The 25,335-nt window shown below is 42.0% G+C and overlaps 2 protein-coding genes and 1 long non-coding RNA gene across 8 annotated transcripts in view; 2 read left to right on the forward strand and 1 right to left on the reverse strand.

The window, feature by feature from the left end:
• Positions 1–18,715, reverse strand: part of LOC102547443 (uncharacterized) — a 32,306-nt gene extending 13,591 nt beyond the window's left edge. For 3 of the 7 annotated variants that reach the window (XR_015640383.1, XR_015640384.1, XR_015640380.1), the window contains exons 1-2: positions 18,426–18,715; positions 18,147–18,288 (exon numbers count right to left, since the gene is read on the reverse strand). This is a non-coding gene — a long non-coding RNA (uncharacterized LOC102547443). Of the gene's footprint in view, positions 1–2,198; positions 2,549–12,014; positions 12,202–14,078; positions 14,214–18,146; positions 18,289–18,425 lie in introns of those variants that run through there. The other 4 variants (XR_015640385.1, XR_015640382.1, XR_015640386.1 and 1 more) reach the window with 4 other exon arrangements.
• Positions 1–25,335, forward strand: part of Erich1 (glutamate-rich 1) — a gene marked incomplete at its 5' end in the record, with an annotated part of 52,793,804 nt that overhangs the window by 28,161,606 nt on the left and 24,606,863 nt on the right.
• Asah1 (N-acylsphingosine amidohydrolase 1) overlaps positions 18,949–25,335 on the forward strand; it is a 31,433-nt gene continuing 25,046 nt past the window's right edge. Inside the window, exon 1 of the mRNA NM_053407.3 lies at positions 18,949–19,057. Within this exon, the coding sequence (NP_445859.2) occupies positions 18,983–19,057 (75 nt within the window). The 5' untranslated portion in view covers positions 18,949–18,982. The remainder of the gene's footprint in view (positions 19,058–25,335) is intronic.

The following is a 25,335-nucleotide window of genomic DNA, read 5'->3' on the forward strand; positions in this document are numbered from 1 at the left end:
TGGGTACAGTTGCACACCACCAGGACACAGGGAATGCAGAGCAAAGGCAGAAGCAACTGCATGCAGTGGCAAGCTTTATTAATCCTTATATAGATATGAATATGCATTACCTCAATTTCCCTTTTGGCACGATACCATAAGATTGTTATTCCCACGATACCAGGGACAACTGAGGCAAGACTAAACAAATACAACTAAGCAAAGGCTTCTTAAAATAACAAATCACCCCTCTTCCTACTATCAAAATATACTTGTCATAACCCAGAGAGCATGAGAGCCACTTCCACGAAAACAGGACACAGCAAAACATAGTTAAGGCCAAGTGAGAAAAACATTTTCTTCTCAAGGGCGCCATTCCAGCCCCTACTTGAACCTGTCACCAGTCCTTACTTGATCCTGCCTGGGAGCTGCATCTCTTGTCTCCACAGGCCTTACCATATCAGTCAAGGAGACCAGGACAGTTCTTAAGGTGAGGGAGGCTATCTGTTCAGGTCATGATAATATGTGACAAGTTAACATTAAAACCAACCCTCATAGACCAGAAACTTTGCTAACCTGCCAGACCCTGCCTATTCCTGTAGGTTATATTTTGTGCCTCTTAAATGTGACAGTGTTCTATCTGTAAGCACAGTGCCTAGTGTCCACTTTAATAGGAAGCCCCTGCAGGGGACGTGACCCACCTTACCCCTGTGCCCACAACCGGGGATTGATTGCCTCACACTGTTCTCCCACATCTGAGCTATAGTCTGAGAACCAGATCTTACACTCACTCCAGGCTTGGCTTTGTGAGGGACATATTTCAGCATCTCGGACAGCAAGAAGAGGGCACAGGTGCTGATAAACATATTTCCACACAACAGCAGTCTGCCACAACCAGAAATCATCAAACCTAAAATGCCTGCAGTTCACGGCTGTGAAAATCTGCAGGCTGACATGATCATCTGGGCTTTCCCCCCACCCCCACCCCACTCCAGCACCACAAATAAAGCAATAGCTCAAAGTTACAGACTAAAATGACCCAGCCCACCTCTAGTCTTCAGTATAGATTCCCAGGAGCCATCCTTAGATGCAGGGCTTAGCAAATCTAGTATTAAACCCCAAGTTTGCATGTTAAGAACCTCCAAGTAAGTGTGAAGCAAGTGTTAGTACATTGGTGGAGGGAGTGAAGTATTAAAAGCAAGATTTCTCATGTTGAAGGATTGGCAGAATTAATAAAAAAAAAAGTGGTTTTATAACCCATGCAATCTAGGGAGCCAATACAGCCCTCATAAAAATCCCTGTGATACTGTTCACAAAACTAGAAAATGACAGTCACAAGTTTGTATGAGAGCATAAAGGACTGACTGATGTAGTCCTTGGCAGTATCCCAATGCCCAGTCTCACTGCAGAGCCATGGTAATAGAACAACACCGTCCAGACACACCAGAAGACTATGCCAACAGAGAACGGAGCACTCAGAATTAATATGTGTACGTGCAGCCACAAATGTTTGACAGAGTTACTAAAAACACTTTAAAAATACTGCCTCTTTAATAAACAATGCTAGGAAAACTGGCTTTCCACACTTAGAACAAAATTAGATTTGTGTCATCTGACCTGCATAAAAGTCAGAAATAAATTGAAGCTCAAAGACCTGAAACTGAAACCACTGGGGGAAAAACTTTAAGGGATTTTTTGAAAGGGTTCTAGTACCATAGAAAACAATCCCAAGCATTGATAAATGGAATTACATGAAATGTGAGATTCTGCACAGCAAAGGGACAATCACCTGTCCCTGTGAAGAGAGATTACCAAATGAGGAAAAAACAAAAAGAACAGCCGGCTACACACCAGACAGGGTTAATAGCTAGAATAACACACTTCAGAAGTGATACAAGTCATATGTTCAATAAATGGGATGATTATCTAAATAGTCAGAAAAAGACTGCAAGTGGCCAATAAATGTTTGGAAAACATTCAACATCCTGAACTAATGGGAAAATGCAAATTATAACTACTTTGAGATTCCACCTCCAGTAAAACGTGTCATCAAGAAAGCATGGTGCGGGGTTGGGGATTTGGCTCAGTGGTAGAGCGCTTGCCTAGCAAGCGCAAGGCCCTGGGTTCGGTCCCCAGCTCCAAAAAAAAAAAAAAAAAAAAAGAGTAGAAAAAAAAAAGAAAGCATGGTGCAGAAGATGTGAGTAAAGAGGAATCCTTACACACTGATGACGGGAACGCAGACTGATGGCAACCATGGTCAAAAGTCATGGAGGCGTTGGAGGGATTAGTGGTTGAATATTCTTGTTGACCTTGCACAGGACTGGGGTTTAATCTCCAGCAGCTACTTGTTGGCAAAGGACAATATCTAACTCCAGTTCCAGAAGATCAGACACCTGGCCTCTGGCACACCTAAAGTACAGACAGGCATGCAAGCAAAACACCCATACAAATAAAAATAAACCACGCTGGGTATGGTGGCACACTGCCAGCAAAGGCGGAGGCTGGTGGATCTCTTGAGTTCTATGCCATCAAGTTCCAGGACAGCCAGGGCTATAGAGAGGAACCCCATCTAAAAAGAAAGGAATAATAAACCTTTTTAAAAACTAGTATGGCAGTTCTTCAAGAAACTGAAAGTACAACTACTATGACTTAGCTATACCACTTAGTATATACATACATATGTACACACACACACACACACACACACACACACACACACACACACACCAGCAGCAGCTAAGCAACCCGCCATGGAAACAGATACCTTCACACCCACCCATGCTCAGTGCTTCATTATTCACAATAGTCAGGAAACAACCAGCCTGTGTACTCGTCAGCCGATCAGGAGATAAACTGTGGTGCAAAAACACTATGGAATTTTAAACAGCCGTACAAGAAAGTGAAGTCATAACATTTGCAAGAAAATGGATCCAGCTGGACATCATGTGAAGTTTTAAAATGAGCCATTTTAGCACAAATACTACCTGTTTTATAATGCTGGGTTTAAATGTAGAGTCTATGTGTTTGAAGGGGGAAGTCTTGAGACAAAGATGACCAGGAAATGGGAAGATACCATAAGGAAGTGGAAAATTAATGGGGTACTTGTAATAGGAAAGCAGAAAGTGGAAACTAGTGGGGGGTGTGCAGAGCACAATAATATGTATGAAAATGTCATGGTGAAACTGATTCATGTGCTAACCTAAAAGTTAATTTTAAAAAAGGAAAACCATTTTGAAAGCCATTACCATCAAAAGACAGACCCTGATTTCAAACACTTGCTTGGTATTCAAGATTATGCCTGCCGACTGATTTTTCCTGGAATAAACATTCCATCTGTCTGCACCTCCGTATACAGTGTGTTCCTTTTACAGCCTTGTATCCTCCATTTCTCTGCCCTTAGTACGATACGTAGACCTAATTACAGGTTCTGAGAAGATAAAAGTTTATATTGTATTAGAAAGTAAATAGACCAGTGAGTGTCGGCAACAAGTGACGATATGATGTGCCTGGTTACCTATATCGGGGCTGCCAGAATCCCAAGTCAGTCTGGAGAGCGGCACAGGGTAAATCAAGTGTCAGAGAGCACTAGCCTGTCATGCCCAAGGGCCACGATTCAGCCCCTGCTGATAGTGTGGGATAAAGGCATCTAAGTGGTTCCGTTTACACTTCACATCTCAGGTTATTGTGAGGGCTTCTGTTTAAAGCAGTACAGAAATTCCTGATGAAGTACTGTCCTGGTTTAGCAGTGAAGTAACCCTTATCACAAATAAGATAACAGTGACCTGAGGACCAGTGCCTACATTTTTCAAATGGCGTGTAAAAACTTATTTCTTAGAGGAAATATGTTTGTAATATAAACTATTTCTATTGAAAATAATACTGTATGTACTCTGAAACCTTATGTTAAAAAGAACTAATAACTTGCCAGGTACCATGGTACATACCTATAATCCCAGCCCGTGAGCGGTTGAGCCAGAAGGGTCAGAGTTCAGCCTGGTTTATATAAGACGCTTATCTCAAACAAAACCAAACCATCAAGTGTTTCATAACGTATTAAGATTGTTTTTATTTTTAACCCTTTAGGGTCTGGACAAGGCCTCAAATAACTCAGGCTGAACTCAAACTTGCTATGTAGCTGAGTTTGGTCTTGAATTCCTGATCTTCCTGCTTCTACTTCCCAAGTACTGGGGGTGCAGTCACGTGCCACCATGCCTGGCTTACAGCATCTAAGTGTTAAACCGAAGACGTGAGCTGGTGAGGATAAATTAGGTCTCGGGGTGGTGTGGGATGCTGCTGAAGGCACAGCAGAGATGCTGTGGGGATGGGTGTGTGTGGAATCCGTCCTGACAGACAGGACAGTAAGGTGTTTCAAAATCAGTGTTGGGAATCCTACATGATTCCCCAACTTTGGGTACAAAGGAATGAAAATTGAACTCAACACTAGAAGAAAAATCAGAAGGGGCATTATGTAGAGGGCATGTAGAGGAATGGTTTTCCAAAGTATTTTTGAGGGGAAATTGATAATGTTCTATTTGTTCTCTGGTCTAGCTTTGAACTCTTGAGAATGGGTTGTTCTTCCTGCCTGTTTTCCGTGTTGCTGGCATCAGCGGTCTAAGAGCATATTTATTCTTCCTTCTGTGGTCTGCCCTACCCCTCTGCAACTGTACTCAGGAGCTGAGAGGACTCATACTTGGAGACTCTCTGTTTCATTACTTAGTGTCATACACTAATACTAAATGCAGTGACATTTTCTTTTCTGGGATTCTCATGTCAAATCAAACTCCGGAGATAAGGAAGTTTTCACAACCAGGTCTTCCTTCCATTCCCAGCAATATGGTAGATTTCATTCATATCATGTATAGCACTCTGTGCTAGCTAGACTTATGTCAATTTGATACAAGTCCCTGGAAAGGAAGGCACCTCAATTGAGAAAAATGTCTCTATGAGATTGGGCTGTGAGGCTTTTTCTTAATTAGTGATTGATGGGGGTTAGAGGAGGCAGCACCTTGTGAGTGGTGCCACCCCTGGAGCAGTGGCCCGGGCTTGTATAAGGAAGCAGGCTGAGTAAGCCATTAAGCAGCCCTCCTTCATGGACTCTGCATCTGTTCCTGCCTCCAAGTTCCTGCCCTGTTTGAATTCCTGTTCTGACTTCCTTCAGTAGTGAACAGTGATATGAACGTACAAACCAAATGAATCTTTTCCTCCCCAGGTTGATTTTGGTCCTGGTGTTTCATCACAGCAATAATAACTCCAATTAAGACACCCTTCTTATTAGAACAACTTGTCTATTTGGATTAAGTGATTAAATATATCTAGACCTAAAGCATAGAACGTATAGAACACAGAAAGATAACAGGAATCCTTAGGGATGACTGAATACTAAGTGAGAAAACCCCTGAAAATCTCAACCAAATCTAGGACACCTGAAACTTTGAAAAAAAATCAGAGATATTTCTAAAGAGAATCTATGCGTATAATGGCTGCATTTCTGGGAAACCGTGGGTAGGACATAAAGCTCCACATGAATCCATTCACAATTCAATCATGTGAAAGAGCCAGGCAGGCTGGCATATGCTAAACCGGTGCCCAGTGCCTAAGAGGCTGCAGAGAAGGTCACAAATCTACAACAGGAGCCTGAGGAACACTGTGACACATTGTCAACAGAAACAAAGAGAAAGAAAGAACATTTACACTTTCCTGGCTTAAGCTAAGAATCTGTCTGACTCAGTGGGAGGTCATGTGATTAATTCTAAGTGAAAGAAGCATGGAGAACATAGTGAGGATGCTAATATCTATCCTGTTAAAGTATGAGATAATAGAAAAGAAACAGCAAACGAGAATTTCTCAAAACACAAATCTTGGCATACTAGAGAAATCCAAACACGAACATCACATATATACATTATGGGGAAACTATTTATTTGAACGTTTTCTTTAAAAAGCCAGAAAATGAAAATAATTGGAAATTTAGCAGTTTAGATGGCTGCTGGACTTTTGCCAAGAGCCATGAATGTAAAGGACAGCAAAAGAGTGTCTTCTGTAGGCTGAGAGAAAACAATTGCCACTTTAGAAGACTGCTTCCCATTTCCCAGGAAAAGACTGCAATGGTCCGTGTGAGAGAGTCACTGACAGCTGCTGGTTAAAACAACTAAATTCTCCCAGTCCTTTATTAATGTCCAGATCAGAGTAGGCTCCGGAAAGTCTCTCTGTGCCAAAGCTCAGGGGTACAATGGTTTCAAGGACGAACCATGCTGGGAATAGGATCCAGTGAGGATCTAGAGTTGTCTAGTAACCTCTGCTTTCTTTGCAAGGTTCAGTGGTATCTTCCAGACTCTCCGTAATATGTGTGGACCATGGTCAAGATCATGGACAGTCCCAGAAGTGTTACAAAGTGACTGTGGCATTGGGGATGAAAGCTGAGAAGTGATCAGGCAGGCACAAAATAATGTTGGGACAAGATGTCATTTCCTTAGTTACTTCAAGATTAAAAGAGAGTTAAAGCAAGAAAAAAAAGAAAAGATGTAAAAAGGAAAATTAAGTATCAGTCAGTTAAAATTATGGGCTGAGGAGTATACTGGGGTTTGGGAAAAGTCATAAAGACTGGAGCAGAGGACCAGAGCCAGAGTTACATCATGAGTTCCAGATCAGCTGCAATTTCGTAGTAATACCCTATCCAATATACCAAGGAGAAAAGAGGAAAGACAAAGAAATAATAAATAAAGCCTAGGCAGAAAGAAAATGATCTCAGAAGTCAGGTTAGAGATGGGGAAAAAAGGAACCTTTTAAAATAATAATAAAGGTAAGTAAAATGGCTTATATAGAAAAGAATAGTAATGCTTCATTTATAGAAGGATATTATCACTTAAATACTGTATGGAAACGAATCTGGTGAAGCACTTGCTTTATAAGCATAAGTGTCTCCCAGAACCCATCTGAGAACAGTTGGGCATCCTGCATGGTCTCAGGCAGATCCCTAGGGTCCAGCATCCTGGCCTACTTCTTGGGTACCAGGCCGATGGGAAAGGCCGTCTCAAAATAGTATCTGAGGAATGACACTCAAGGTTCCCCCATGGTTTCTACACACACACGAGACATGTACTAGAACACGTAACATGCATCCCCACACAAAAACACAAATGATCGTAAGTACAGCAATTTATCTAAAGAATTAAATAAAATAGCACTTCCAAACGTATTAGGCAGTATCACTCACTTAAAAACTGGACAAAGAGACAAAAAACTGCCGAGATACAAAACTGAACAAAATAATAGACAACCAAATTCAACATGTGTTAAAAAGAAGTAGACATAATAAGTAGGATTTATGCATGAGACAGAAGAATGGTTTAACATGCAAACCAATTAATGCATATCTATATCAAAAAGCAGTAACATGAATAAAGATTATACCATCCTCCAACTTTTAAAATTTTTTTACAAGCACCTTTTTGTGATGAAAATGTTCAGCAAACAAACTCCCCCCACAGGCCATGTATAATGGGCCCTCCTGGAACAGCATACTAGACAGCCCCAGAAGACGTACTCTCACCACTTTAACTCGGTGTAACACTAGAAGGCTTGCCTGAAACAATTAAGCAAACCAAGCAAGAGCCGCCCAAATCAGGAAAGAAGTAAACCCAATGGCCACAACCACCGAGGCTGCTCCATCTAGAGCTGTTGCAGCAAAAGTGGAGTGCCCACCACTTTCCCTTCCCGCCTCAGTCGGAAGGACAGTTCCCACACCACAGCTGCCACAGGACGCGTGGGCGTGCTTCTCGTCAAGGTCGGGACTTTGTGGTCCTTGAGGAGGTCACGCCAAGATTACTAACCTCATTAAACTCCTGAGCCATAATGATCCAGAGCCCAAAGGGACTCATAGCATCATAGAAAACTGTAAACACAATCTGCTTTCTTTTTATATGTTTATTCAACAAAGTAATGATGTCCATCAACGATGTGCAGTTAGAGACAACTCAGTTTTGGAAATCATAGCACTTGTAGGCATAGCTATCAGCCCCCTCCCACCCACCTTTTTTGCACTTAAGACTCCAAAAGCCTTTGTGAGATTGGGGTTATAAACACTGGTCTTTTAAGTTGGCCACAGTCTTGTCTGTAAGTTACTAGCAGGAGTGGCTGCAGCGGTGGCTCGGGGGTTAAAAGCATTTGCCCTTGCAAAGGAACCCAGTTCCATTCCTAACATCCACGTCAGGCAGCTTACAAACTGCCTGTCACTCCAGCTGCGGTGGATTCGATGTCCTCCACTGGTCCCTGCAAGAACTATACTCAGGTGCACAGACCTAGACTTATATACACATAATTTAAAAATAAATAAGATATGCAAAGGACCTGTCTAAAAAAAAAATCAAAGCTCTGAATGCCATTGAGTTTGTTGTGTTGGCCGTCTACTACTGTGCATGGAGCCTACCCTTAAGAGTAGATTTATACCCAATGAGACTCCCTTGGAGAGAACCAATTCTTTCATTCGTGAGTAGTTATCAGCTGAACATAGCTTCTGGGTTAGGGTGTGGGTCTGTCACTGGACCTTCTTTTCCACAGGCTCTTCTCCATTTCCATCCCTGCAGTTCTTTCAGACATGAACAGTCAAAACTTTAATTATTTTTAACACATACACAAAATTTTAGGAAGAAACCTGGGAGTTAGGAATAGGCTTATTTTGTAGTAATAGTAATTATTTTATGAGTTATCTTCGAACTTACCAAGTTGTGTACAACAATTATATATGAACCTTTCTGTATATATATAAAATATTTTAAGAATTTTTCTTAAATATAAGCTAAATTAGAGAAGATAACATAGGATGTACCCTGTGGAAATATATTTTTGATACATTGTTACTAATCAGTTTTCTGTTATTACAATGAACTACCTACTGCTGGGTACTTTGAAGGGAGTCTCTTTAGCTTTTAGTTCTGGGAGGTTTGAAGACCCTTGGCTCTGATGATGGACATGTGAATGGCGTTACGGGGTTAAGAGTGTGTGAAAAGAGGAGAGACCGCACTGCTATTCCAGAAACCAGAGAGACTGGCATACCATGACGTCCATGTTAATCCCTCTGACCCCTGATGACCTACTGACCTAATAACCATCCGTTAAATGTTCTTTCACCTCTGAACACTGTCATAAATTTAAAATCCCCAACACATGAGCCCTTGGGGAGTCATACACAAACCATAACATGTCAGTGGGTAAGGAACACTTAGGACTTTATGACACAGAGAATGGCAATCAAGAAGTTTTCAAAAAGCTCATTTTTTTTAAAAGAATAGACAAAAAACTGGAGAAAACTCTAGCTTATATGGTGGCTCATTTCTTCAAGGTAATGATCGCAGGCTACTCAAGGTGCCCTTTTGATAGGACTGAACACAACTGACCCATAAGAGCCCAGGAGAGCAGAGTTTAGTGGCCCACATTTGTAATCCCAGAATCACAAACAAAACTATCATGATAGCATCTCTAGCAATCAACCTGATGAGAAGGAAAAGCCCATTTAACAGCATTAATAAGAACACCAACAGTGGGAACCTTCATCCACTCTTGAAGTAGAAAACATCCTTTTGGTTAACTATGAGAGTATTTCAGGATTCACTTATTTCCCTTTTTGAGATCTTTGTGTTTAAGACAGACTCTCACCATCAGTGTCTAAGGGTGGTTTTTGTCTTTTCTGACATGATTCTGATCAAGTGACATATACAATAGTGGTTGATTTGGTCAGGTGTGTGTGTTTATTAGAAATCAAAAAACGAACCCTAAAATTTGGTCTTAGAGCCTAGGGAACAGAGAAAAAATTCAAAAGCCATATTCTGAGATAAAAAATCGGATCCTCAAGGCATTATGCACAATCTGTAGTTTTTCCAAGGTCCAACACAAATCGAAGTTTCCAAATATGGGCTGAACACTGTCGTTACCGTGCCTGCCTCTGTAAAGAAAATGAGCCACAGAAAGTAAGAGACGAAGCGAGCGATGCTGAAGAGAGAGAAGAGGACAGGTACATAGGAGCCAGGTCCGTGTTTGACTGCATTGGCCCGGGAAACCTTCTCGTTTGGACAGTTTCGTTTCTTCAGCTCTGCCAGTCGTCAGTCAAGTGATCGTGATGTAGGCTATTATGCATCTTCACTATGTCAGGCATTCTGCTCGATGTTGCAGATTGATGCAACCGTCAAACAATTAAATGATCATTCAATAATTAAAGTGTGCAAAGTGAGGAAAAGTACAGGATATTTGAGAACCGACTAGCAGAGGAGCAAATGTGGAAGAGAGATGTAGGTCAGGGAAGGGCTCCACGAGGACATTTGTTCAGATGTACTCTGAGGATGAGTAGAAATCACACACATAATGACTGGCATGGGGGAAATAGGCCACTATAGAAACCTTGTGGGTATTCAGAACACTGAGATAGGATGGAATAGTGTTCTTAGATGAACTGTTTTTTGACTGAGAGAATGAGTCAGGAACAGTCAAAAGAAAGGAAGCCAGAGCTTCTGATATGTGTCTTGCCAGACATGTTGAAATTCTGGACTTGACTGTGCAGTTACTGGGAAGACTTGAACATCAGGCAGTAATATCACATTTTCATTTTTAAAAGATTATCTTGACAGGGTGAGGCAATGCACACTCAGGAAAATTCTAGCACTTGGGAGACCAAGACAGGCAGACTTCTCTAAGTTCCAAGTCAGTCTAGTCTTCATAGAGTTGGAGATCAGTCAGGACTGAACAGTGAGACCCTGTCTCAACAAAGAAGCAAACACAAGAAGAAAGCTTATTCTGTTGACATTTTAGAGTCTATGGCATTCTACCATGAATGCGCCTAATCTTGTTGTCTGCTTGCATTTCAGGGTATATTTTGAAGAGGAAAGTTCTAATAGGAATTTATCATAGTGGTAAAGGCCAGAATTAGGGCAGCCTGGACTACAGTATTAGCAATGAGAAGTGATGGGATTGTTTAAATATGACCAAGTACTTAGTCCTTATGATTAAATGCAAGAGATCAAGAAAAGACAGGTCAGGGCAACTCCTAAATTCCCAGCATTAGCACTTGACTTGGTAAAAGAAAATTTGGAAAGTGGGAGGAAACTGACGAATGCAGTTTTGTCTTGTCATAAATTATATATGAAATAGCATTTGGAGAGAGCAGAATGGAGACACAGAAGATATGGGAGGGGATGAGATCAGCTTGGAGGACATAGTAAGACATGTAGACAGAATAGATGCCTCGGGTTTGTAACCTGATGTGTAGCCTATCATGGAAATGAGGTCAAAGAATGACACAGAAAGCAGCAGAACATCAAAAGTCATAAAAGGGCTGAAGGAAGAGGGCACAGCTCACTTGGCCTTAAATACTAGAAGACCTTCTAAAGTGAAAATGGTCTTCTGTGCTGCGGAGCTCATGGGGTACCCTAGTGACAGTATTTCTAGGTAAAGTAATCAGTTTGGTACCCAAATAAGGAAGTGTTGATGGGTGGGCCAGAGGTGAGAAAATAGCTACAATGTTGATTCCACACTTTTAACTTATACAAGCAAAAGTAAATGCAAAATGATTTTGTATTATCTTGACAGGTCGGCAAGCATTTATTTTTTTAAGTGAAAATATTTTTAGTTCTACCTAGCAATATCACCCCTTTATTTCAAAAACAAATAAGAATACTATAACAATAAAGCCTTCATCCTTGCGAGAAGATGGTTGGTATTCTTAATCTGACATACTGACCTGTACTATGATGTGTGGGTAGACATGGACAGTAGTAGTTTATCTGTTTCTCCTCTTACAAGGGACATATAAAAATCTCCTGATATGGGGCTGGGGATTTAGCTCAGTGATAGAGCACTTACCTAGGAAGCGCAAGGCCCTGGGTTCGGTCCCCAGCTCCGAAAAAAAGAATCAAAAAAAAAAAAAAATCTCCTGATATCTGATACTAATTCATGGCCCAGGGTTTGGTGCTCTCTTACCTAGCTCTCTTTTGAGACACTAGGTATGCATGGGGGACAGTAAGGTTAACAATAGGATCCAGTAGAGACTGTTTTCTTAGCATAGATGATTTTTGTTTATATTTTAATGCTACTGTTACAACAGCAAAAGAAGAGTGGTTTCAAGTGGGAGAAAGCGAGGTCATAATCTACAGCACGGTGTTCCTGAGAGGGTGCAGCCAGGAATCCGGAAGACGAGTGCAGGGACTAGATATAAATGGGAAAGACGCCATCTTCCCTCTAGCAAGGAGCAGAAAGTATAACATTAGGAATAGAATATGGCAAAGAATTGGGCACAGTATATCATGTCTGATTTCCTTTTAAAAATGTTATTTATTTCTATTGCATGTGCATTGGTGCTTTACCAGCATGTGTGTCTTGAGTGAGGGTGACAGATCCCGTGGAACTAGACTGATAAACAGTTGTAAACTGCCATGTCAGGGCTGGGAATTGAACCCAGGTCCTCTGGAAGAGCAGCCAGTGCTTTTAACCAGAGACGTCTCTACATCCCCATCGTGATTTTTTTGGTTGTTTTACATATACATTTTATTTCATTTTTAGACCATGTCTTAGTTAGGGGTTCTACTGATATAATAAAATACCATGACCATAAACAATTTGGGAAAGAAAGGGTTTATTTGGCCTACATTTCTACATCATTGTCCATCATTAAAGAAAGTCAAGGCAGGAACTTAAGGATAGTTACCTGAAGGCTGGACCTGAAATAGAAGCCATAGAGGACTGCTTACTGGCTTGCTCAGTATGATCTGCTCTGTCTACTTTCTTTCTTTCTTTCTTTCTTTTTTTTCTTTTCTTTTTTTCGGAGCTGGGGACCGAACCCAGGGCTACCACTGAGCTAAATCCCCAACCCCTCTGCCTACTTTCTTATAGCTCCTGGGACCACCAACCTAGAGTTGGCATCTCGCTAGAGAAAATGCACCACAAACTTGCCCTTTCAGCAAATCTTATGGAGTTGTATCTTCTCAACTGAGAGGCCCTCTTCCAAATGACTCAAGCTTGTGTCAAGTTGACATAAAACTAGCCAGCACAAGCACGATCTGGTGTAATGCTTCCCAGAACAGCCTTGAATTTCTTATATAGCCAGTGATGACATTGAACTTCTGATCCCCTGACTCCATCTCCCAAGTGCCAGGGTGCCTGGTTTATGGGGCGCTGGGGACCAAACCTAGGGCTTTGTATACATAGGCAAGACCTCTAAGTGTGCTACATCACCAGATTACAAACTTTTAACAATATCTGATCTCTAAGTAGAACTCACATATGCACATATATAGAAGATAAAGGTATCTGTGTTCATCAGATTGGAGTCTTACAGACTGGACAACAAAAAGACAGAAAACAAGACTGTAAGACTGTTGAACATATTTGCAATTGAATGGTCGACCCCAGCATCTAAGCCTAAGAGAATAGGAAACCGGCTTATGACCATAGAAAGACCCATCCAAAACCAGGTATAACTGATGGTATAACTTAGAAAGATCCAAACTCTGTTTAAACTTCAACAGTGCTTTGCACAGAAGCTGGTGTCTTCTATTGTTGTCTTTTCTCACCTCACACACACACACACACACACACACACACACACATATACACACACACACATACATACATACACACACACATATACACACACACATACATACATACACACACATATATATACACACACATACATATATATACACACACACATACATACACATACATACATACACACACACACACACACACACACACACACACACACACACACACACACACACACATATATATAAACTTTGCATGGGGATTGCATGGCTTACATAAGGTTTTGTGATGTGGCCTGGCAGTTCAGTGTAATGGCTAAGGGTACGTGCCTCAGAACTAGAAAGTTCTCCTTTCAAGGTGCTTTCTCGGGAATTTACAAGCCATCATGTTACACTTGTAAGATTCCTGAGAGATCTACCTATCTGGGAAAACATGGGCCAAGACAGCAACTACTGCTACATGGGTCCTTGTCATCTAGGGCTGTATTCAGTGAGCACATCTCTGTGGAAGGCAGGTGTGAATGGGAGAGCCAAGCAAAGGACACGGCATGCATGTCTTATGACTCTTACCACCGTCTGCCAATTACATAAGTCACTCCTCCCTTAGAGAGACATGAATGGAAGAATTCTGAGGGGGAATGGTCAAGTTCTCTCCTCAAAGTAGCTGATTTGGGTCCTGAGCTCAGACAACACGAGCAGATCTTTCTGAGGAAAAGAATATAAAGTTAGAAGCATAAAAGTCAGTAGAAGGCCAGCAGGCTTCCTGAGTCAGTACAGGATCTGAGACGCAGGCTCCATAGCGTTAAGTGGTCCTTTCCTGTTATGGAGAAGGTGACCCTTTTCTCTGTGTACATCAGTTAGGTTACTCTATACCATCACAATTCAACTCGCAAGCAAAGCAACTGGGGCCTTGTGATAAGGAGTCATAGATTTGTAATAAGGGTGGCCCATGCAAATACAGAGTCCAGCCGTCAGACAGGCTCGGGGGTTGGTTGATCTAACGTCCTAACGATGCCACCAGTGACCCAGTTTCTCTCTGCCTCTCCACCGTGATGTCCACTGTTATCTCTTTCATCTAAGGTGGCTCCCTTCAGGTTTGTGCCATGGCTGCCAGCAGCGCTGGACTGTAAACCTGCCTCTTTTCTGTCCAAAGCAGAGGCGACAACCGCTTTGACTACACAGCGCAAGCCCTGGGCTTCAAATCACAGCTTGTTCGATACAGGATCTGAGTTAAGACCTAAGGCAAGCATTTCAGCAAGAAGAGCGGAGTAATCTTAAATGTCAGTCAGGGCCCACCGTAAAGTTAGTTCTCGCTCACATCCTGTACCTGCTGACAGGACCGGAACTGAGATCTGTGAAACACCCACAATATAAGATGACGACTTAGACTCCTGCACTTGTCTTAAGTGCTCAGCCTTTCTTGGGAGAATAAATTTATTACAAACACAATTTGCTGAAGCATCAAATAGTGAGTAATAATCATTTGTAGCTCAGAGGCCTATGTTTAAAATGTACAAGGTTCTAGAAAAATAAATGAGTACTATCCTGGTCAGAAGTATACCTCATTAAGGAAAAAGTAAAATAGGACAGGATAGGTTTTTTTTGAAATGATGTTTCAAATATAACTTATGTGAATTGTCATTGCTTCAATACAACTTTACAGTGCTTCACAAAGAAATAGGATTCAGTACAAATGGAAAGATAGTTGTTATTAACTTTTGACATTTATAGAGGGACAATTAGATTAAATGTGAACGCTAAATTTTTAATTTTGTAATAAAAATTATTGCTTTGTCTCAAACTGAGGTAATATTTCACTTTGCTTTTTAAATCTAAAAATTAAGAGAAAAAAAAAAAAAACCCAAGTAACCCTTGGTGTGGTAAAGCAACTAGAAGAAATAAAATGTAATCAGTTATATGGTCACTGGTTTTCTATTTTTTATCTCTCATCTTCATTCTTTCCTGAGAGACAGAGAAATACCTCTTAGAACACATACAACATTTTAAATGTACTAGGCCTTTTAAAATTAAATATAATTAATTTACTTGCGATCATGACAGAAAGTCTCACTGGCTTACTACGAAGCTACAGTCCTCAAGGTTTAGGATAACAGATGTGTAAAACATACCCAGTTCCTCTAAACTTTTTTGCTTTTAGAAACATATACTTGAATGTGGTAAATTATTCTGTCAAAACATTTATTTTTCAGACTGAAATATTACCTCCGTATCTTTATTAAATCAAGTTGTACTTCTGAGTAAGTGGTGTATTTCATTCAGGGTGGGCGATTTGGTTACAATTGTTTTAAATTAACGCTCCACCTGGGGAACGTAGGAATTTTCTATAGAAGATTCAGAAGTCTATGGCTTGTCAAGACTTCAGCCATCCCTATAAACACTTTTAATACTTACGCTGATTTTCAACTCCTGAACAGCTTGGCCAATCCTCGGCCTTGATATGTCTCTGGAGAGCTTAAATCACCTTTTCTGTACACATAATCATTCACAAATACATTTAAATATCACCTCTCTATATATATCAGTATGCCTGAACCTCTCTAAAGTTTCTATGCCCACACATCTTGACTTGACTTTCTGTACACTTTAAGCATTGGGAATTGAGTAGATTAAGAAAAAGATTAGATACCTATCATAGTAGAAACTTGAAAGGCTGAGAAAATTGTGGTCCAGCCTGATGAGACCTTGCCTCAAAATGTAAGAAAAAGGCTAGGGATAGAAGTCATCAATGTGACCTCTTATAGCATTTGCAAAGTCGTATGTGCACTGAACATTCAAAAAAAAATCTGTGTTATGTGTGTGCACACGAGCGTGCACCCATATTGTAATAAGGGGAGACATACTTAATACAATGTACTATTAAGGAAGTAGATTTTAATTTAATTTTAATTTTAATTTACCTGAAAAGAATCAATGTATATGGTAGGTTTTGAAAGATATTTATATGAAGATGGTGTATAAGGTTATCATGCCAATTTATGTGAAGCTTCTTTACAAAGCATCTAAGTTTGTTAGGTTACCTAACTACAAAAGACTATTTCATAAGTAAAAGATATGCTTGGTGACATGCCGAAAATGCTCTCAATAGTAACTTAGGTGAGTTAAGCAATTAGCCATTTGGTTCGGTAATAGATATGTAAAAATGGGATACTCTACTTCTGATAGACTTATTTTAAGCTTCATAGTAATTCAGCAGATTCATCACTGACCATACATATAAAAACATTATAAAAACTCCCTGGTGAAGCTGAGTCCTTACAGTGGCTCTTGTCTTTAATCTGCTTCCCTTCCTTTATCTCTGATTTATCTCATTCCTCAGCTCCAGTCACATTGGCTTTTCTGATGTGGCTGAACATGCTAGACACTTAAAAAAAAATAACAATCTTGTCTTTAGAATGCTGCCTAATGCCTTTGGTCTTTTGTTACTATGTTGTTTTGTTTCTATAAAATGATTTTGTCTTGAAAGCATTTAGGAGAATATATATTATTTCCTCAGGTTTTGGTTAGCAGGAAGAAGTGAGCATGAAAGTCCTGACGTGTCTGAACTTAGCACTGTAATTTAAAAACCAAGTTGTCGCACTTCACTTGTTAAAGATGTACTAGCTTACCCCTGAAACATGAAACTACAGGGATGCAGGACAGCATCATGCTTTGATGTGTCATCTGCAAAGTGCAGTCTTTACACCAGATTAAGCATAACTCTTGAAGCATTTATCATTTTAGGACACAAAGCTTTTGTTCAGTCGAATTCCCCCATGCCACCTTTGCACTCCAGAAACCTGTCTTCAGGGTGCTTTCCTGAGCATCCCTCAGACTAATTCTACCACTTACTATCCAGACCTTCTCTTTTCAATCATGTCTACCCTGCCTAGATGTTAACAATTCTAACTCCCTTCCTAGCTTCTCCATTCTCAATACTCCTTGCCTGTTCTCACCCCCTCCTCCCTCTCCTCCTTTCCTCCCCACCCTTCTCTAACGGCCTTTTGCTTGCTATTTTACAGACTAAGCTCATGTGCCTGGTGTTTGCTATTCCCCATCTAGTAAGTTTCATAAGGGAAGAACTTTGTGTCTTTCTGTTGCTTCCTCAAACCCTGTGTCAGAGTCCTGGGATACTGACTCTGTTTTGTTTTATTTTGGAGATGAGATCTTGCTATCTTGTCTAGGCAGGTTTGAAAATCCCAGAGTCAGTGACTGAAGATGGCTTCTGCCTCAGGTCCCTGCTTACCACAGTCCTCAGTGTCCCCCTTCAAAAAGTATTTTCCGATCTTGCTTAACTAAGTAAGATTCTAAATGTTTCTTAATCCTGTGCTGTGTTTCAACATCTAAACTTCCTCAAAAAAACAAAACAACAACAACAACAACAAAAAAAAAAACCCTCCAAAAACCTTATTTATCAACTGCCTCCAAATTTAGGTAATTTTACAACAAAAAGGAGAAATACTTGGATCCCCAGCACAAGGGTGGGGTGAGGGTTAAATAGGATTTTAATGGTCCTGAGAGAGTTTTAAAGAAACATTAAAAAAACAATAAAGCCCCCAAACTTCTTGAGATGTCTATCGTCGAGGCAGAAAATGTAAGTCCAGTAGGCAATTTTTTCCCGTTGGATTCTAGGTAACTCACCCTGTTATGGAGAGCCTTGTCCAAAGACGGTGTGAAAGCCAAGCAATTATTGCACTTCTATCTGCCTTTCAAAGAAGACTATGAAGGCACCAAGTACCTGTCCAAGGTTTAGGTCGGTTAGACCAACCTGACTTCTCGTGGGCTAAAGGAAAACAGGAGTTGAGTAACACTACACATAAATGATGAAGGTCCCACCCATTCAACGTCGCCAACCCCGGACATAACAGCAAGAAATTAAAGTCTAAATCCTAGGATTTAGCAATGCCTTATTTGAAGTACCTAGAGTACCGGAGAGATGAAACTTCCAGGTCCTGGCCCTGACACTTCTCCACTCTGGTAGTAATCCCTCGGGCACGATGGATGGATTGGGTGACTCACTTGGGCCAGCTTTCCCCAGAAGGCAAACTGGGTCTGACGTTACGCTCTGAGACTCAGTCCCTTTGGTGGGCTTAGGAACCGCGACACCTAGGTGCCAACCTCTCCCGAGCAAGTTTGTGTCCGCCCCCGGGAACCCTCAGATACCTGCGCCTAGCCGGGGCCCCCACGCTCAAAGACAGAGAAGGCCGGACGAAAGCTGGAAGCCCCGCCCCAGGGTGCGGCTAAGGCTGGACGAAACCACTGCCTGGCGTGCTGGGGGCGCAGCCCCTCTTCGCCTCGTACGTGGACTCCGCTCTAGGGACTCGGCCCGACGTCTCCCTCTCTGGAGTGTCCCCTGCCGTGCATGGTGTGGCCCGGGGTCGCTGGTCACGCGTCGGGGCGCGGCCTGCTCCGGGTGGAGGTGGTCCCTGCAGCAGCTGCTGCTGGAGTCCCTCGTAGCGCCGCTTGCAGCTGGGAAGATGCTGGGCCGTAGTCTCCTCACCTGGGTCCTGGCCGCGGCTGTCACCTGCGCCCAGGCACAGCAAGTGCCACCGGTGGGTGAGCTCCAGCCGAGGCTCAGATTGGGGTGCAGGTGCAGGCGCGGGCTCAGGGGGAGGGGGCGCAGCTGTGGCGGGGCGGGCGAAGGACACCTGCTCGCCCGCTGCATCTTCCGGGGCCACTGGTTCGGTCCCGCGGAGTTATGGGTGCAAACGCGCCTGTGAACCCCGGGCGAAGTCGCTTCGGTGCTGTATGGACCGAGTACACATTTTAGGGAAGTTCTAGCCTTCGCGAACGACTGGGTAGGATTCCCACAGTCTCCAATCTTGGTGTTAATAACTTGACCTACCAGCTACTGTAAGCAGAATTCTCCAGAGAGACTGACTGGTGTCTGTGGCATATTCTGCCTGGTGCTTTCTCCTGAAGAAACCGTCGCAGGAAGCTATGGGTCACATGCAGGGTTAACCCAGATGATGGGACCCCCCCCCCACTCCGGCCCCCCTCCCCCCAAGAAGGCTGCACTGGCTGTGGCCTTCACGCCCAGGCCTGGAATGTCTGTCCCGTGGTGCTGCGCGACCAAGTCACAAGGCCACAGACTTCATATGTCCGCCAGAGACAGTGAGGGACTAACATGACTCTTGTCTTAATAGAAGAGGAAGTAGCCCTAGAGTGAAAAATGTAGCCAGAGGTCACAACGTTGTTCACAGAAACATTTCTAAGTTTCAGCCTCTTGGCCACAGCCTGACAGCGACATTTCATAGATCAATTCTGTAAAAACTATAGAGTTGAAGAATGTTTCGTTGCCAGACTTGATAACTAAGAACCTGGATGTTGCCTTACCAGAGCCAGATGACAAGGTGTTGAAAGGGGGCAAGACGCTGGAAATGCGAGAAGTAGGAGGTCTTTTTAGTATTTTATTCCTAGAAGGAGAAATGCATTTTGAATAAAAAAGAAGACAGGATATTATCCAGCCACTCGAATAGATACTTAGCAGATAAAAGTAGAGGGCATCAGGGCAGTGGTGGCACATGCCTTTAACCCCAGCACTTGGGAGGTAGAAGCAGGTAGATGTTCCAGGACAGCATTAGACACACGGAGAAACCCTGTCTCAAAAACAAAACAAAGTCGAGTGCAGAATGCGGTACAGAGTAATTTCAGTGACCCAAACCTACGTAGTATGTACAAAAGGTTAAAAGATTATAAGGAAAAATTAAGTGTTTGCTCTAGAGTGGATAGAGAATTGATTTACCAAACTAGGTTGGGATTGGAGGAATTGTTGAAGAAGTTTGTATTTTAATAGTCTGTGCCTTTTGTCCAAAGAGTTGATGTGACTGATACACACCTTTTCAACCACAGCTTAAATAACAACGAATTCAAAACAACATGCTTGTTGGGGAATATGAACTCAATCCAGGATTTGCTGTAGGGTGATTTTAGAGGCAGAGCAATTCCAGGGTAACGAGTAGCATTCTTAGACTTAGCAGGAGATGGTGGTTTGCGTTTTGAGTTCCGCGGTGTTCTTTATCAGTGTGTAGACAAAATCGTGATCTAAGCTTGCTTTCTCTTTAATGTCTCTGAGGAATTTAATTCCTGTTTGTGTCCAAGAGCAGAAAATCCCTGGGGTCCTATAGGCCTGCGAATTGTTAATGACAGCTGTAAGAGCTAGTTTTGTTTGTTTGCTTGTTTTTATTCTTCCTTAATACTTTGTTTTTAAACAATGTTATCTTGTTGTTTGTTTCTTTATTTGCTTTTTCAGTGCTAGAGTGCTCACCCAGGACCTTACACATAGTGGGCAAACCCTTAACACTGACTTACAGCCCTAACCCAAGCAAAATAGTTCATTGTTTTCAAAATATGAAAACTTAATGACCCTTCAATTGACTTAATAACTTTTACTCAGAACAATGGATATCAGAATCTAGTCAGTCTAGTGATATCGGATTGGAAAAGTGTTTGCATGGGTCTTAACTGAAATGAGAAAATATGAGTAAGACAAAAATAGTAACTTTGCTTATATTTTGCTTTTATGGCCATTTTATTGTCATTGAACCTTTCTCATTAAAATAATGGCAACATCAGGTGTTGGGTGGAGGGGATTTATTTTGTTTTAAAATCTTCACTTACAAAATAAAAATCAGGACCCTTTTTGTGTGGAGGCACTGTTAAAATTTTCACTAATCTTGAAGATATTGGAACCCAGATTTCAAAAGGCCCTTTAAGAGCTGCCTGGAAGCCTGGTGACCTTATTCTCTGACAGAGTGGAAGGCAGTTATTTTGTTTTAGCTTGACTCATTACATGAATAAACTTAACTAGGTGTAGTGTAGCTTTGTGGTAAGCAAATATATTTCAGGATGACCTTTGATAAGTGGATAAGGAGAAGCTGTAAATGACAAAGGAGTTACTTGGTTGGGAACATTGACTGTTTTCTATTGGAGGCTCTTTTCAGTGTGAGTAATTGAAGATTATCTTGTCACTCTTCACTATTACATCGATGAAGAGTCCATTAAGATATGCTGGGTAGAGAAAAGTAGCTTGTGGAGAAAAGTCCAGAAAATGAATCGGGATATTGGGAGTTTAGGCATCGTGAGAAAGATTCTTTGAAGCCATTGGTGTGTGGACAAGCTCCTCTGTGGAAAGTGTGAATGAGAAGATGAGAAGCAGCAAAAGGCTAGCGAGTTTCCCCGTGTGTGTGCCAAGTCAAGAAAAGCCCAGCAAAGTTAATGCCACAGCCCAAATGGGCAAGTTTCTGTGGCAGGACAGGCAAGGACGGGAAGGAGAAGATGGCTTCTTTAGATCCCATTGAGAATAGAGTGTCCAATCTGCTGGGTGACTGGGAGCTATAGGTTGTCTTCTAGGCAGTAGAGGGTCAGAAAGCGAAATGCAGCAGGATGAGGAGTGATTGGAAGGAAGGGACCTGCCGTGAGAGTAGATGACTGTTGTCAGTAATAAACCCGGGCAGACCTGAGAGAAGGGGAGCAGACCTGAGAGAAGGGCGACTCTGCACGCATGATTGAGTAATGAATTGCTAAAGTGAGCTGATATTTATTGTTAGCTACACATGTGTGTGTGGTGAAACTGTTGGCATTAGCAGTGATCTCACTGCTTCCCTTAATCTCATAAGCCTCAGATGATTTTGTCCATGTTGCTGAACTACAAAGGGAAGAATACACAGGCATAATCTGTCCTTTTAGCTAAGTGCCGTGCCAGAGTCCTTCCCAATCCTGGTACTGAGTCAGCCAACAAGATATACTAGGATGCTGCCCTCTTGGCTGGTTGATTCACCCTTTTATTTAAATATCAATAGTTTACTAGGGTGCATCCAGTTAAAGGCCGGCAGACTGGAGAGCAACCATGACTTCATCGGAATTGTGTTTGTGAGAAACATGCCCTTATCTTCAGTAAGTGTCCACCAGGTAGCCCTGCCTGTCCTCCAACCTGAGACCCTTCTTCAGCCTTCCTGGTGGTGGTAGGCATTCGGGCACACACTACGGAGTCAGGTTTAAAACTTCGTGTTTATTATTAGAATCTTTTCACTGAGATTCTCACCACTGTTGTAGAATTCAGATATTTACAGGACAGTTTTAAGGATTACATTAAGAATGTATAATATTCACTGATTCCTTTCATGAAATAATTTTCACTTGGTATGTTATTTGTACTTTTTAGAATCATTTTAAAAATCTTAATCATTCTGTATGTGTGAGGGAAGGTCAGAGGAGTATCAGATAACCTAGAAATGGAGTTACAGGCATCTGTGAGCTGCCTGGTGGTGGACACTGGGAATCAAATTTGGGTCCTGTGCAAGAGCAGTGTGCGTTCTTAACTATTAACTACTGAGCCATCTCTCCAGCCCTCCTATGTTATTTTTATACTGTGTTATATTGGATGACTAAACTTTTCCTAATGAGTGTGAAGGACATAAAAACTGATGATTTTGAATAGACTTAAGTTGCTATCAAATAAAAAATCTTGAAAAGCCATTTCTATGCTGAGGCAAGAAACTACACAGTCAGCTGGACTCTTGGTCGACATTTTTGGGTTCTTTTTTTCCCCCCAATTTTAAATACATTGAAACATTGTTTTTCTTTGCCTTAGATGGCAACACGAAAAGGGTCTTTCTGGAGGTGGGGATAGGGAGAAGTGATACGTTGAGATTCTGTTTGTTTTATTGTTGTTGTTTTGTTCTTTGGAGATAAGATTTCTCTGCACAGCCCTGGCTGCCTTACAACTCGCTCTATAACCCAGGCTGGCCTTGAACTCAGAGATCCACCTGCCTCTGCCTCCCAAATGCTGGGAGCTGGGATTAAAGTCATGAACCACTACCTGGCTTGAGAGTCTACATTTCTTTTCTTCCTCCTCCTCCTCCTCCTCCTCTTCCTCTTCCTCTTCCTCCTTGTAGCATAATAGAGTGACAGACTACTTATACTGTACTTGCCAATTATCTATTTGAAATGTTCTGCCTTGATGAGTTTGTCTGTTATTAAAACCATCTCTAGTTAAATTTGGGAATAGTCAGAGACCTTAAACAGCGGATGAGATGATTCCGATTCTATTTCAGTGCTGTGCACAAGTCTTGAGGGTGTTCTTGCCTTGAGGCTGAGGAAGTAAGTGTCTCTCCATCCTAGTCCCCAGGTAGCCTTCTGTTTAAATGACTTCCATGTGGGGGCCTTTGAGGGACTGAGTTACCAAGGTCTGAGGCTGTTGCCTTCACTTTTTGTTTTATTTTCTTTTATTTTTTACTTGTGTTCATGTTTTATCCTTGCAGCCATACTCTGGCTTCTGTCTTCAAGTCATTTAAATCTCTGGCTCTTGGTTTTGGGAGCCAGATTGTATGTCATTTTCATGAGCAATTATAGCAGCCCGAGTTGCCGTAGCTCTCAGCTGTGACTCCCACGGTAGCACGGTCTGGTTGCTTTTGAGTTCTTACCACTTGGACAGGTCGTCTTCTTTCCTAAAAACCCGACTGACCACTTTCAGTTTCTCTCATAGGTGTTCAGATCGGTGCCTGTAGTTTGGCTTTATTTTAGCTTTGGATTCTGTCATGCAAATGTAATGAGGAAGTGATAGAAGTTGTTATGTTTCGTTATTTACTTAATTCAGTCTGGTTACCATGAAAAGATCTGAACTCTATGCAGATTATTCTGTCAGGGACCAAACTGAAGCACTGTGAGTATGTGTGTGTGTGTGTGTGTGTGTGTGTGTGTGTGTGTGTGTGTGTAGAGCACTCTGCGTGTGTGCTTGTGTGCGCTTGTGTGCGCATGCGCTCAAGTGCGTGTATGGAGGCCAAAGATTAACATTATGCCTCACCTATTGTTTTCCACTGCACTTGAGTCCCTGAGCCATTTAGCTGTGTTAGCCAGGAAGCCCTCGGGTATGTCCTCTTTCTAGGAACTGTTCGCTCTAGAGTAACAGATGTGTGCCACGGTGCCTGGTTCTCTAGGTGTGAGCTGGAGATTCAAACCCAGCTCTCATCCCTGAGCAGCAAGTCCTTTGTTCGCTAAGTTGGCTCCCCAATCCCTAAAGCACTGCTTTTATGGTTGTGTCTTAAGAAGCTGTGACAGCAGGTGAAGTCCTTTCTGTCCCATCACTGATGGAGCTCAGCCCAGCATTCTGAACGTGACCATGTAATCCCCAGTGACTTGAAACTGAGCAAAAGGACAGAACCAGGATGTTTGTAAATCAAGTCATATTTTTTAATATTTATTTGTATTTATGTGTGTGTTTGCCAAGTAAGTGAGGATGCCCTCAGAGACCAGAAGAGGGTCTTCCATACCCTGGAGGCTCAGCTGCAGGTGGTCGTGAGTCACCTAACGAGGGTTCTGGGAAGTAGACTTGGGTCTTTTACAAGAACACTGTGCATGTTTAACTCCCATATCATCCAGTTCTCAGGTCTAGTGTAATCCTAACCAAAACCAAGTTTGGATAGTTAGAAGAAATTTATGTTGCTCATGTTAATAGAAGTAAGAATTGCACTGGTAAAGCTAGTAAGGATTCACCTTACTAAGTGACTTGCTTTTATTTTTGGTTATTTTACGTGTATGGGTGGTTTATCTCATATATGTTTGTGTACCACATGTATGTAGTGCTCACGGAAGCTAGAAGACTATGTCAGTTCCTCTGGAACTGACGTTACAGGTGGTTGTGAGCAGCGATGTGGGTGCTGGAAAGCTGGGTTCTCTGGAAAAGCAGGCAGTGCTCTTTACCCCTGAGCCCGCCCTCCAGCCTCGCTAAACGATGTTTAGAAAATTTGTATTTGTGGTTCAAGACTTTTTTGAATGTAGTGCTACTTTTATGATTACCAACCTCAATTTTATTAAACAAGGACTAGGGATT

Source organism: Rattus norvegicus, chromosome 16, assembly GCF_021556685.1.
Source record: "Rattus norvegicus strain SHRSP/BbbUtx chromosome 16, alternate assembly SHRSP_T2T, whole genome shotgun sequence".
NCBI lineage: Eukaryota > Metazoa > Chordata > Mammalia > Rodentia > Muridae > Rattus > Rattus norvegicus.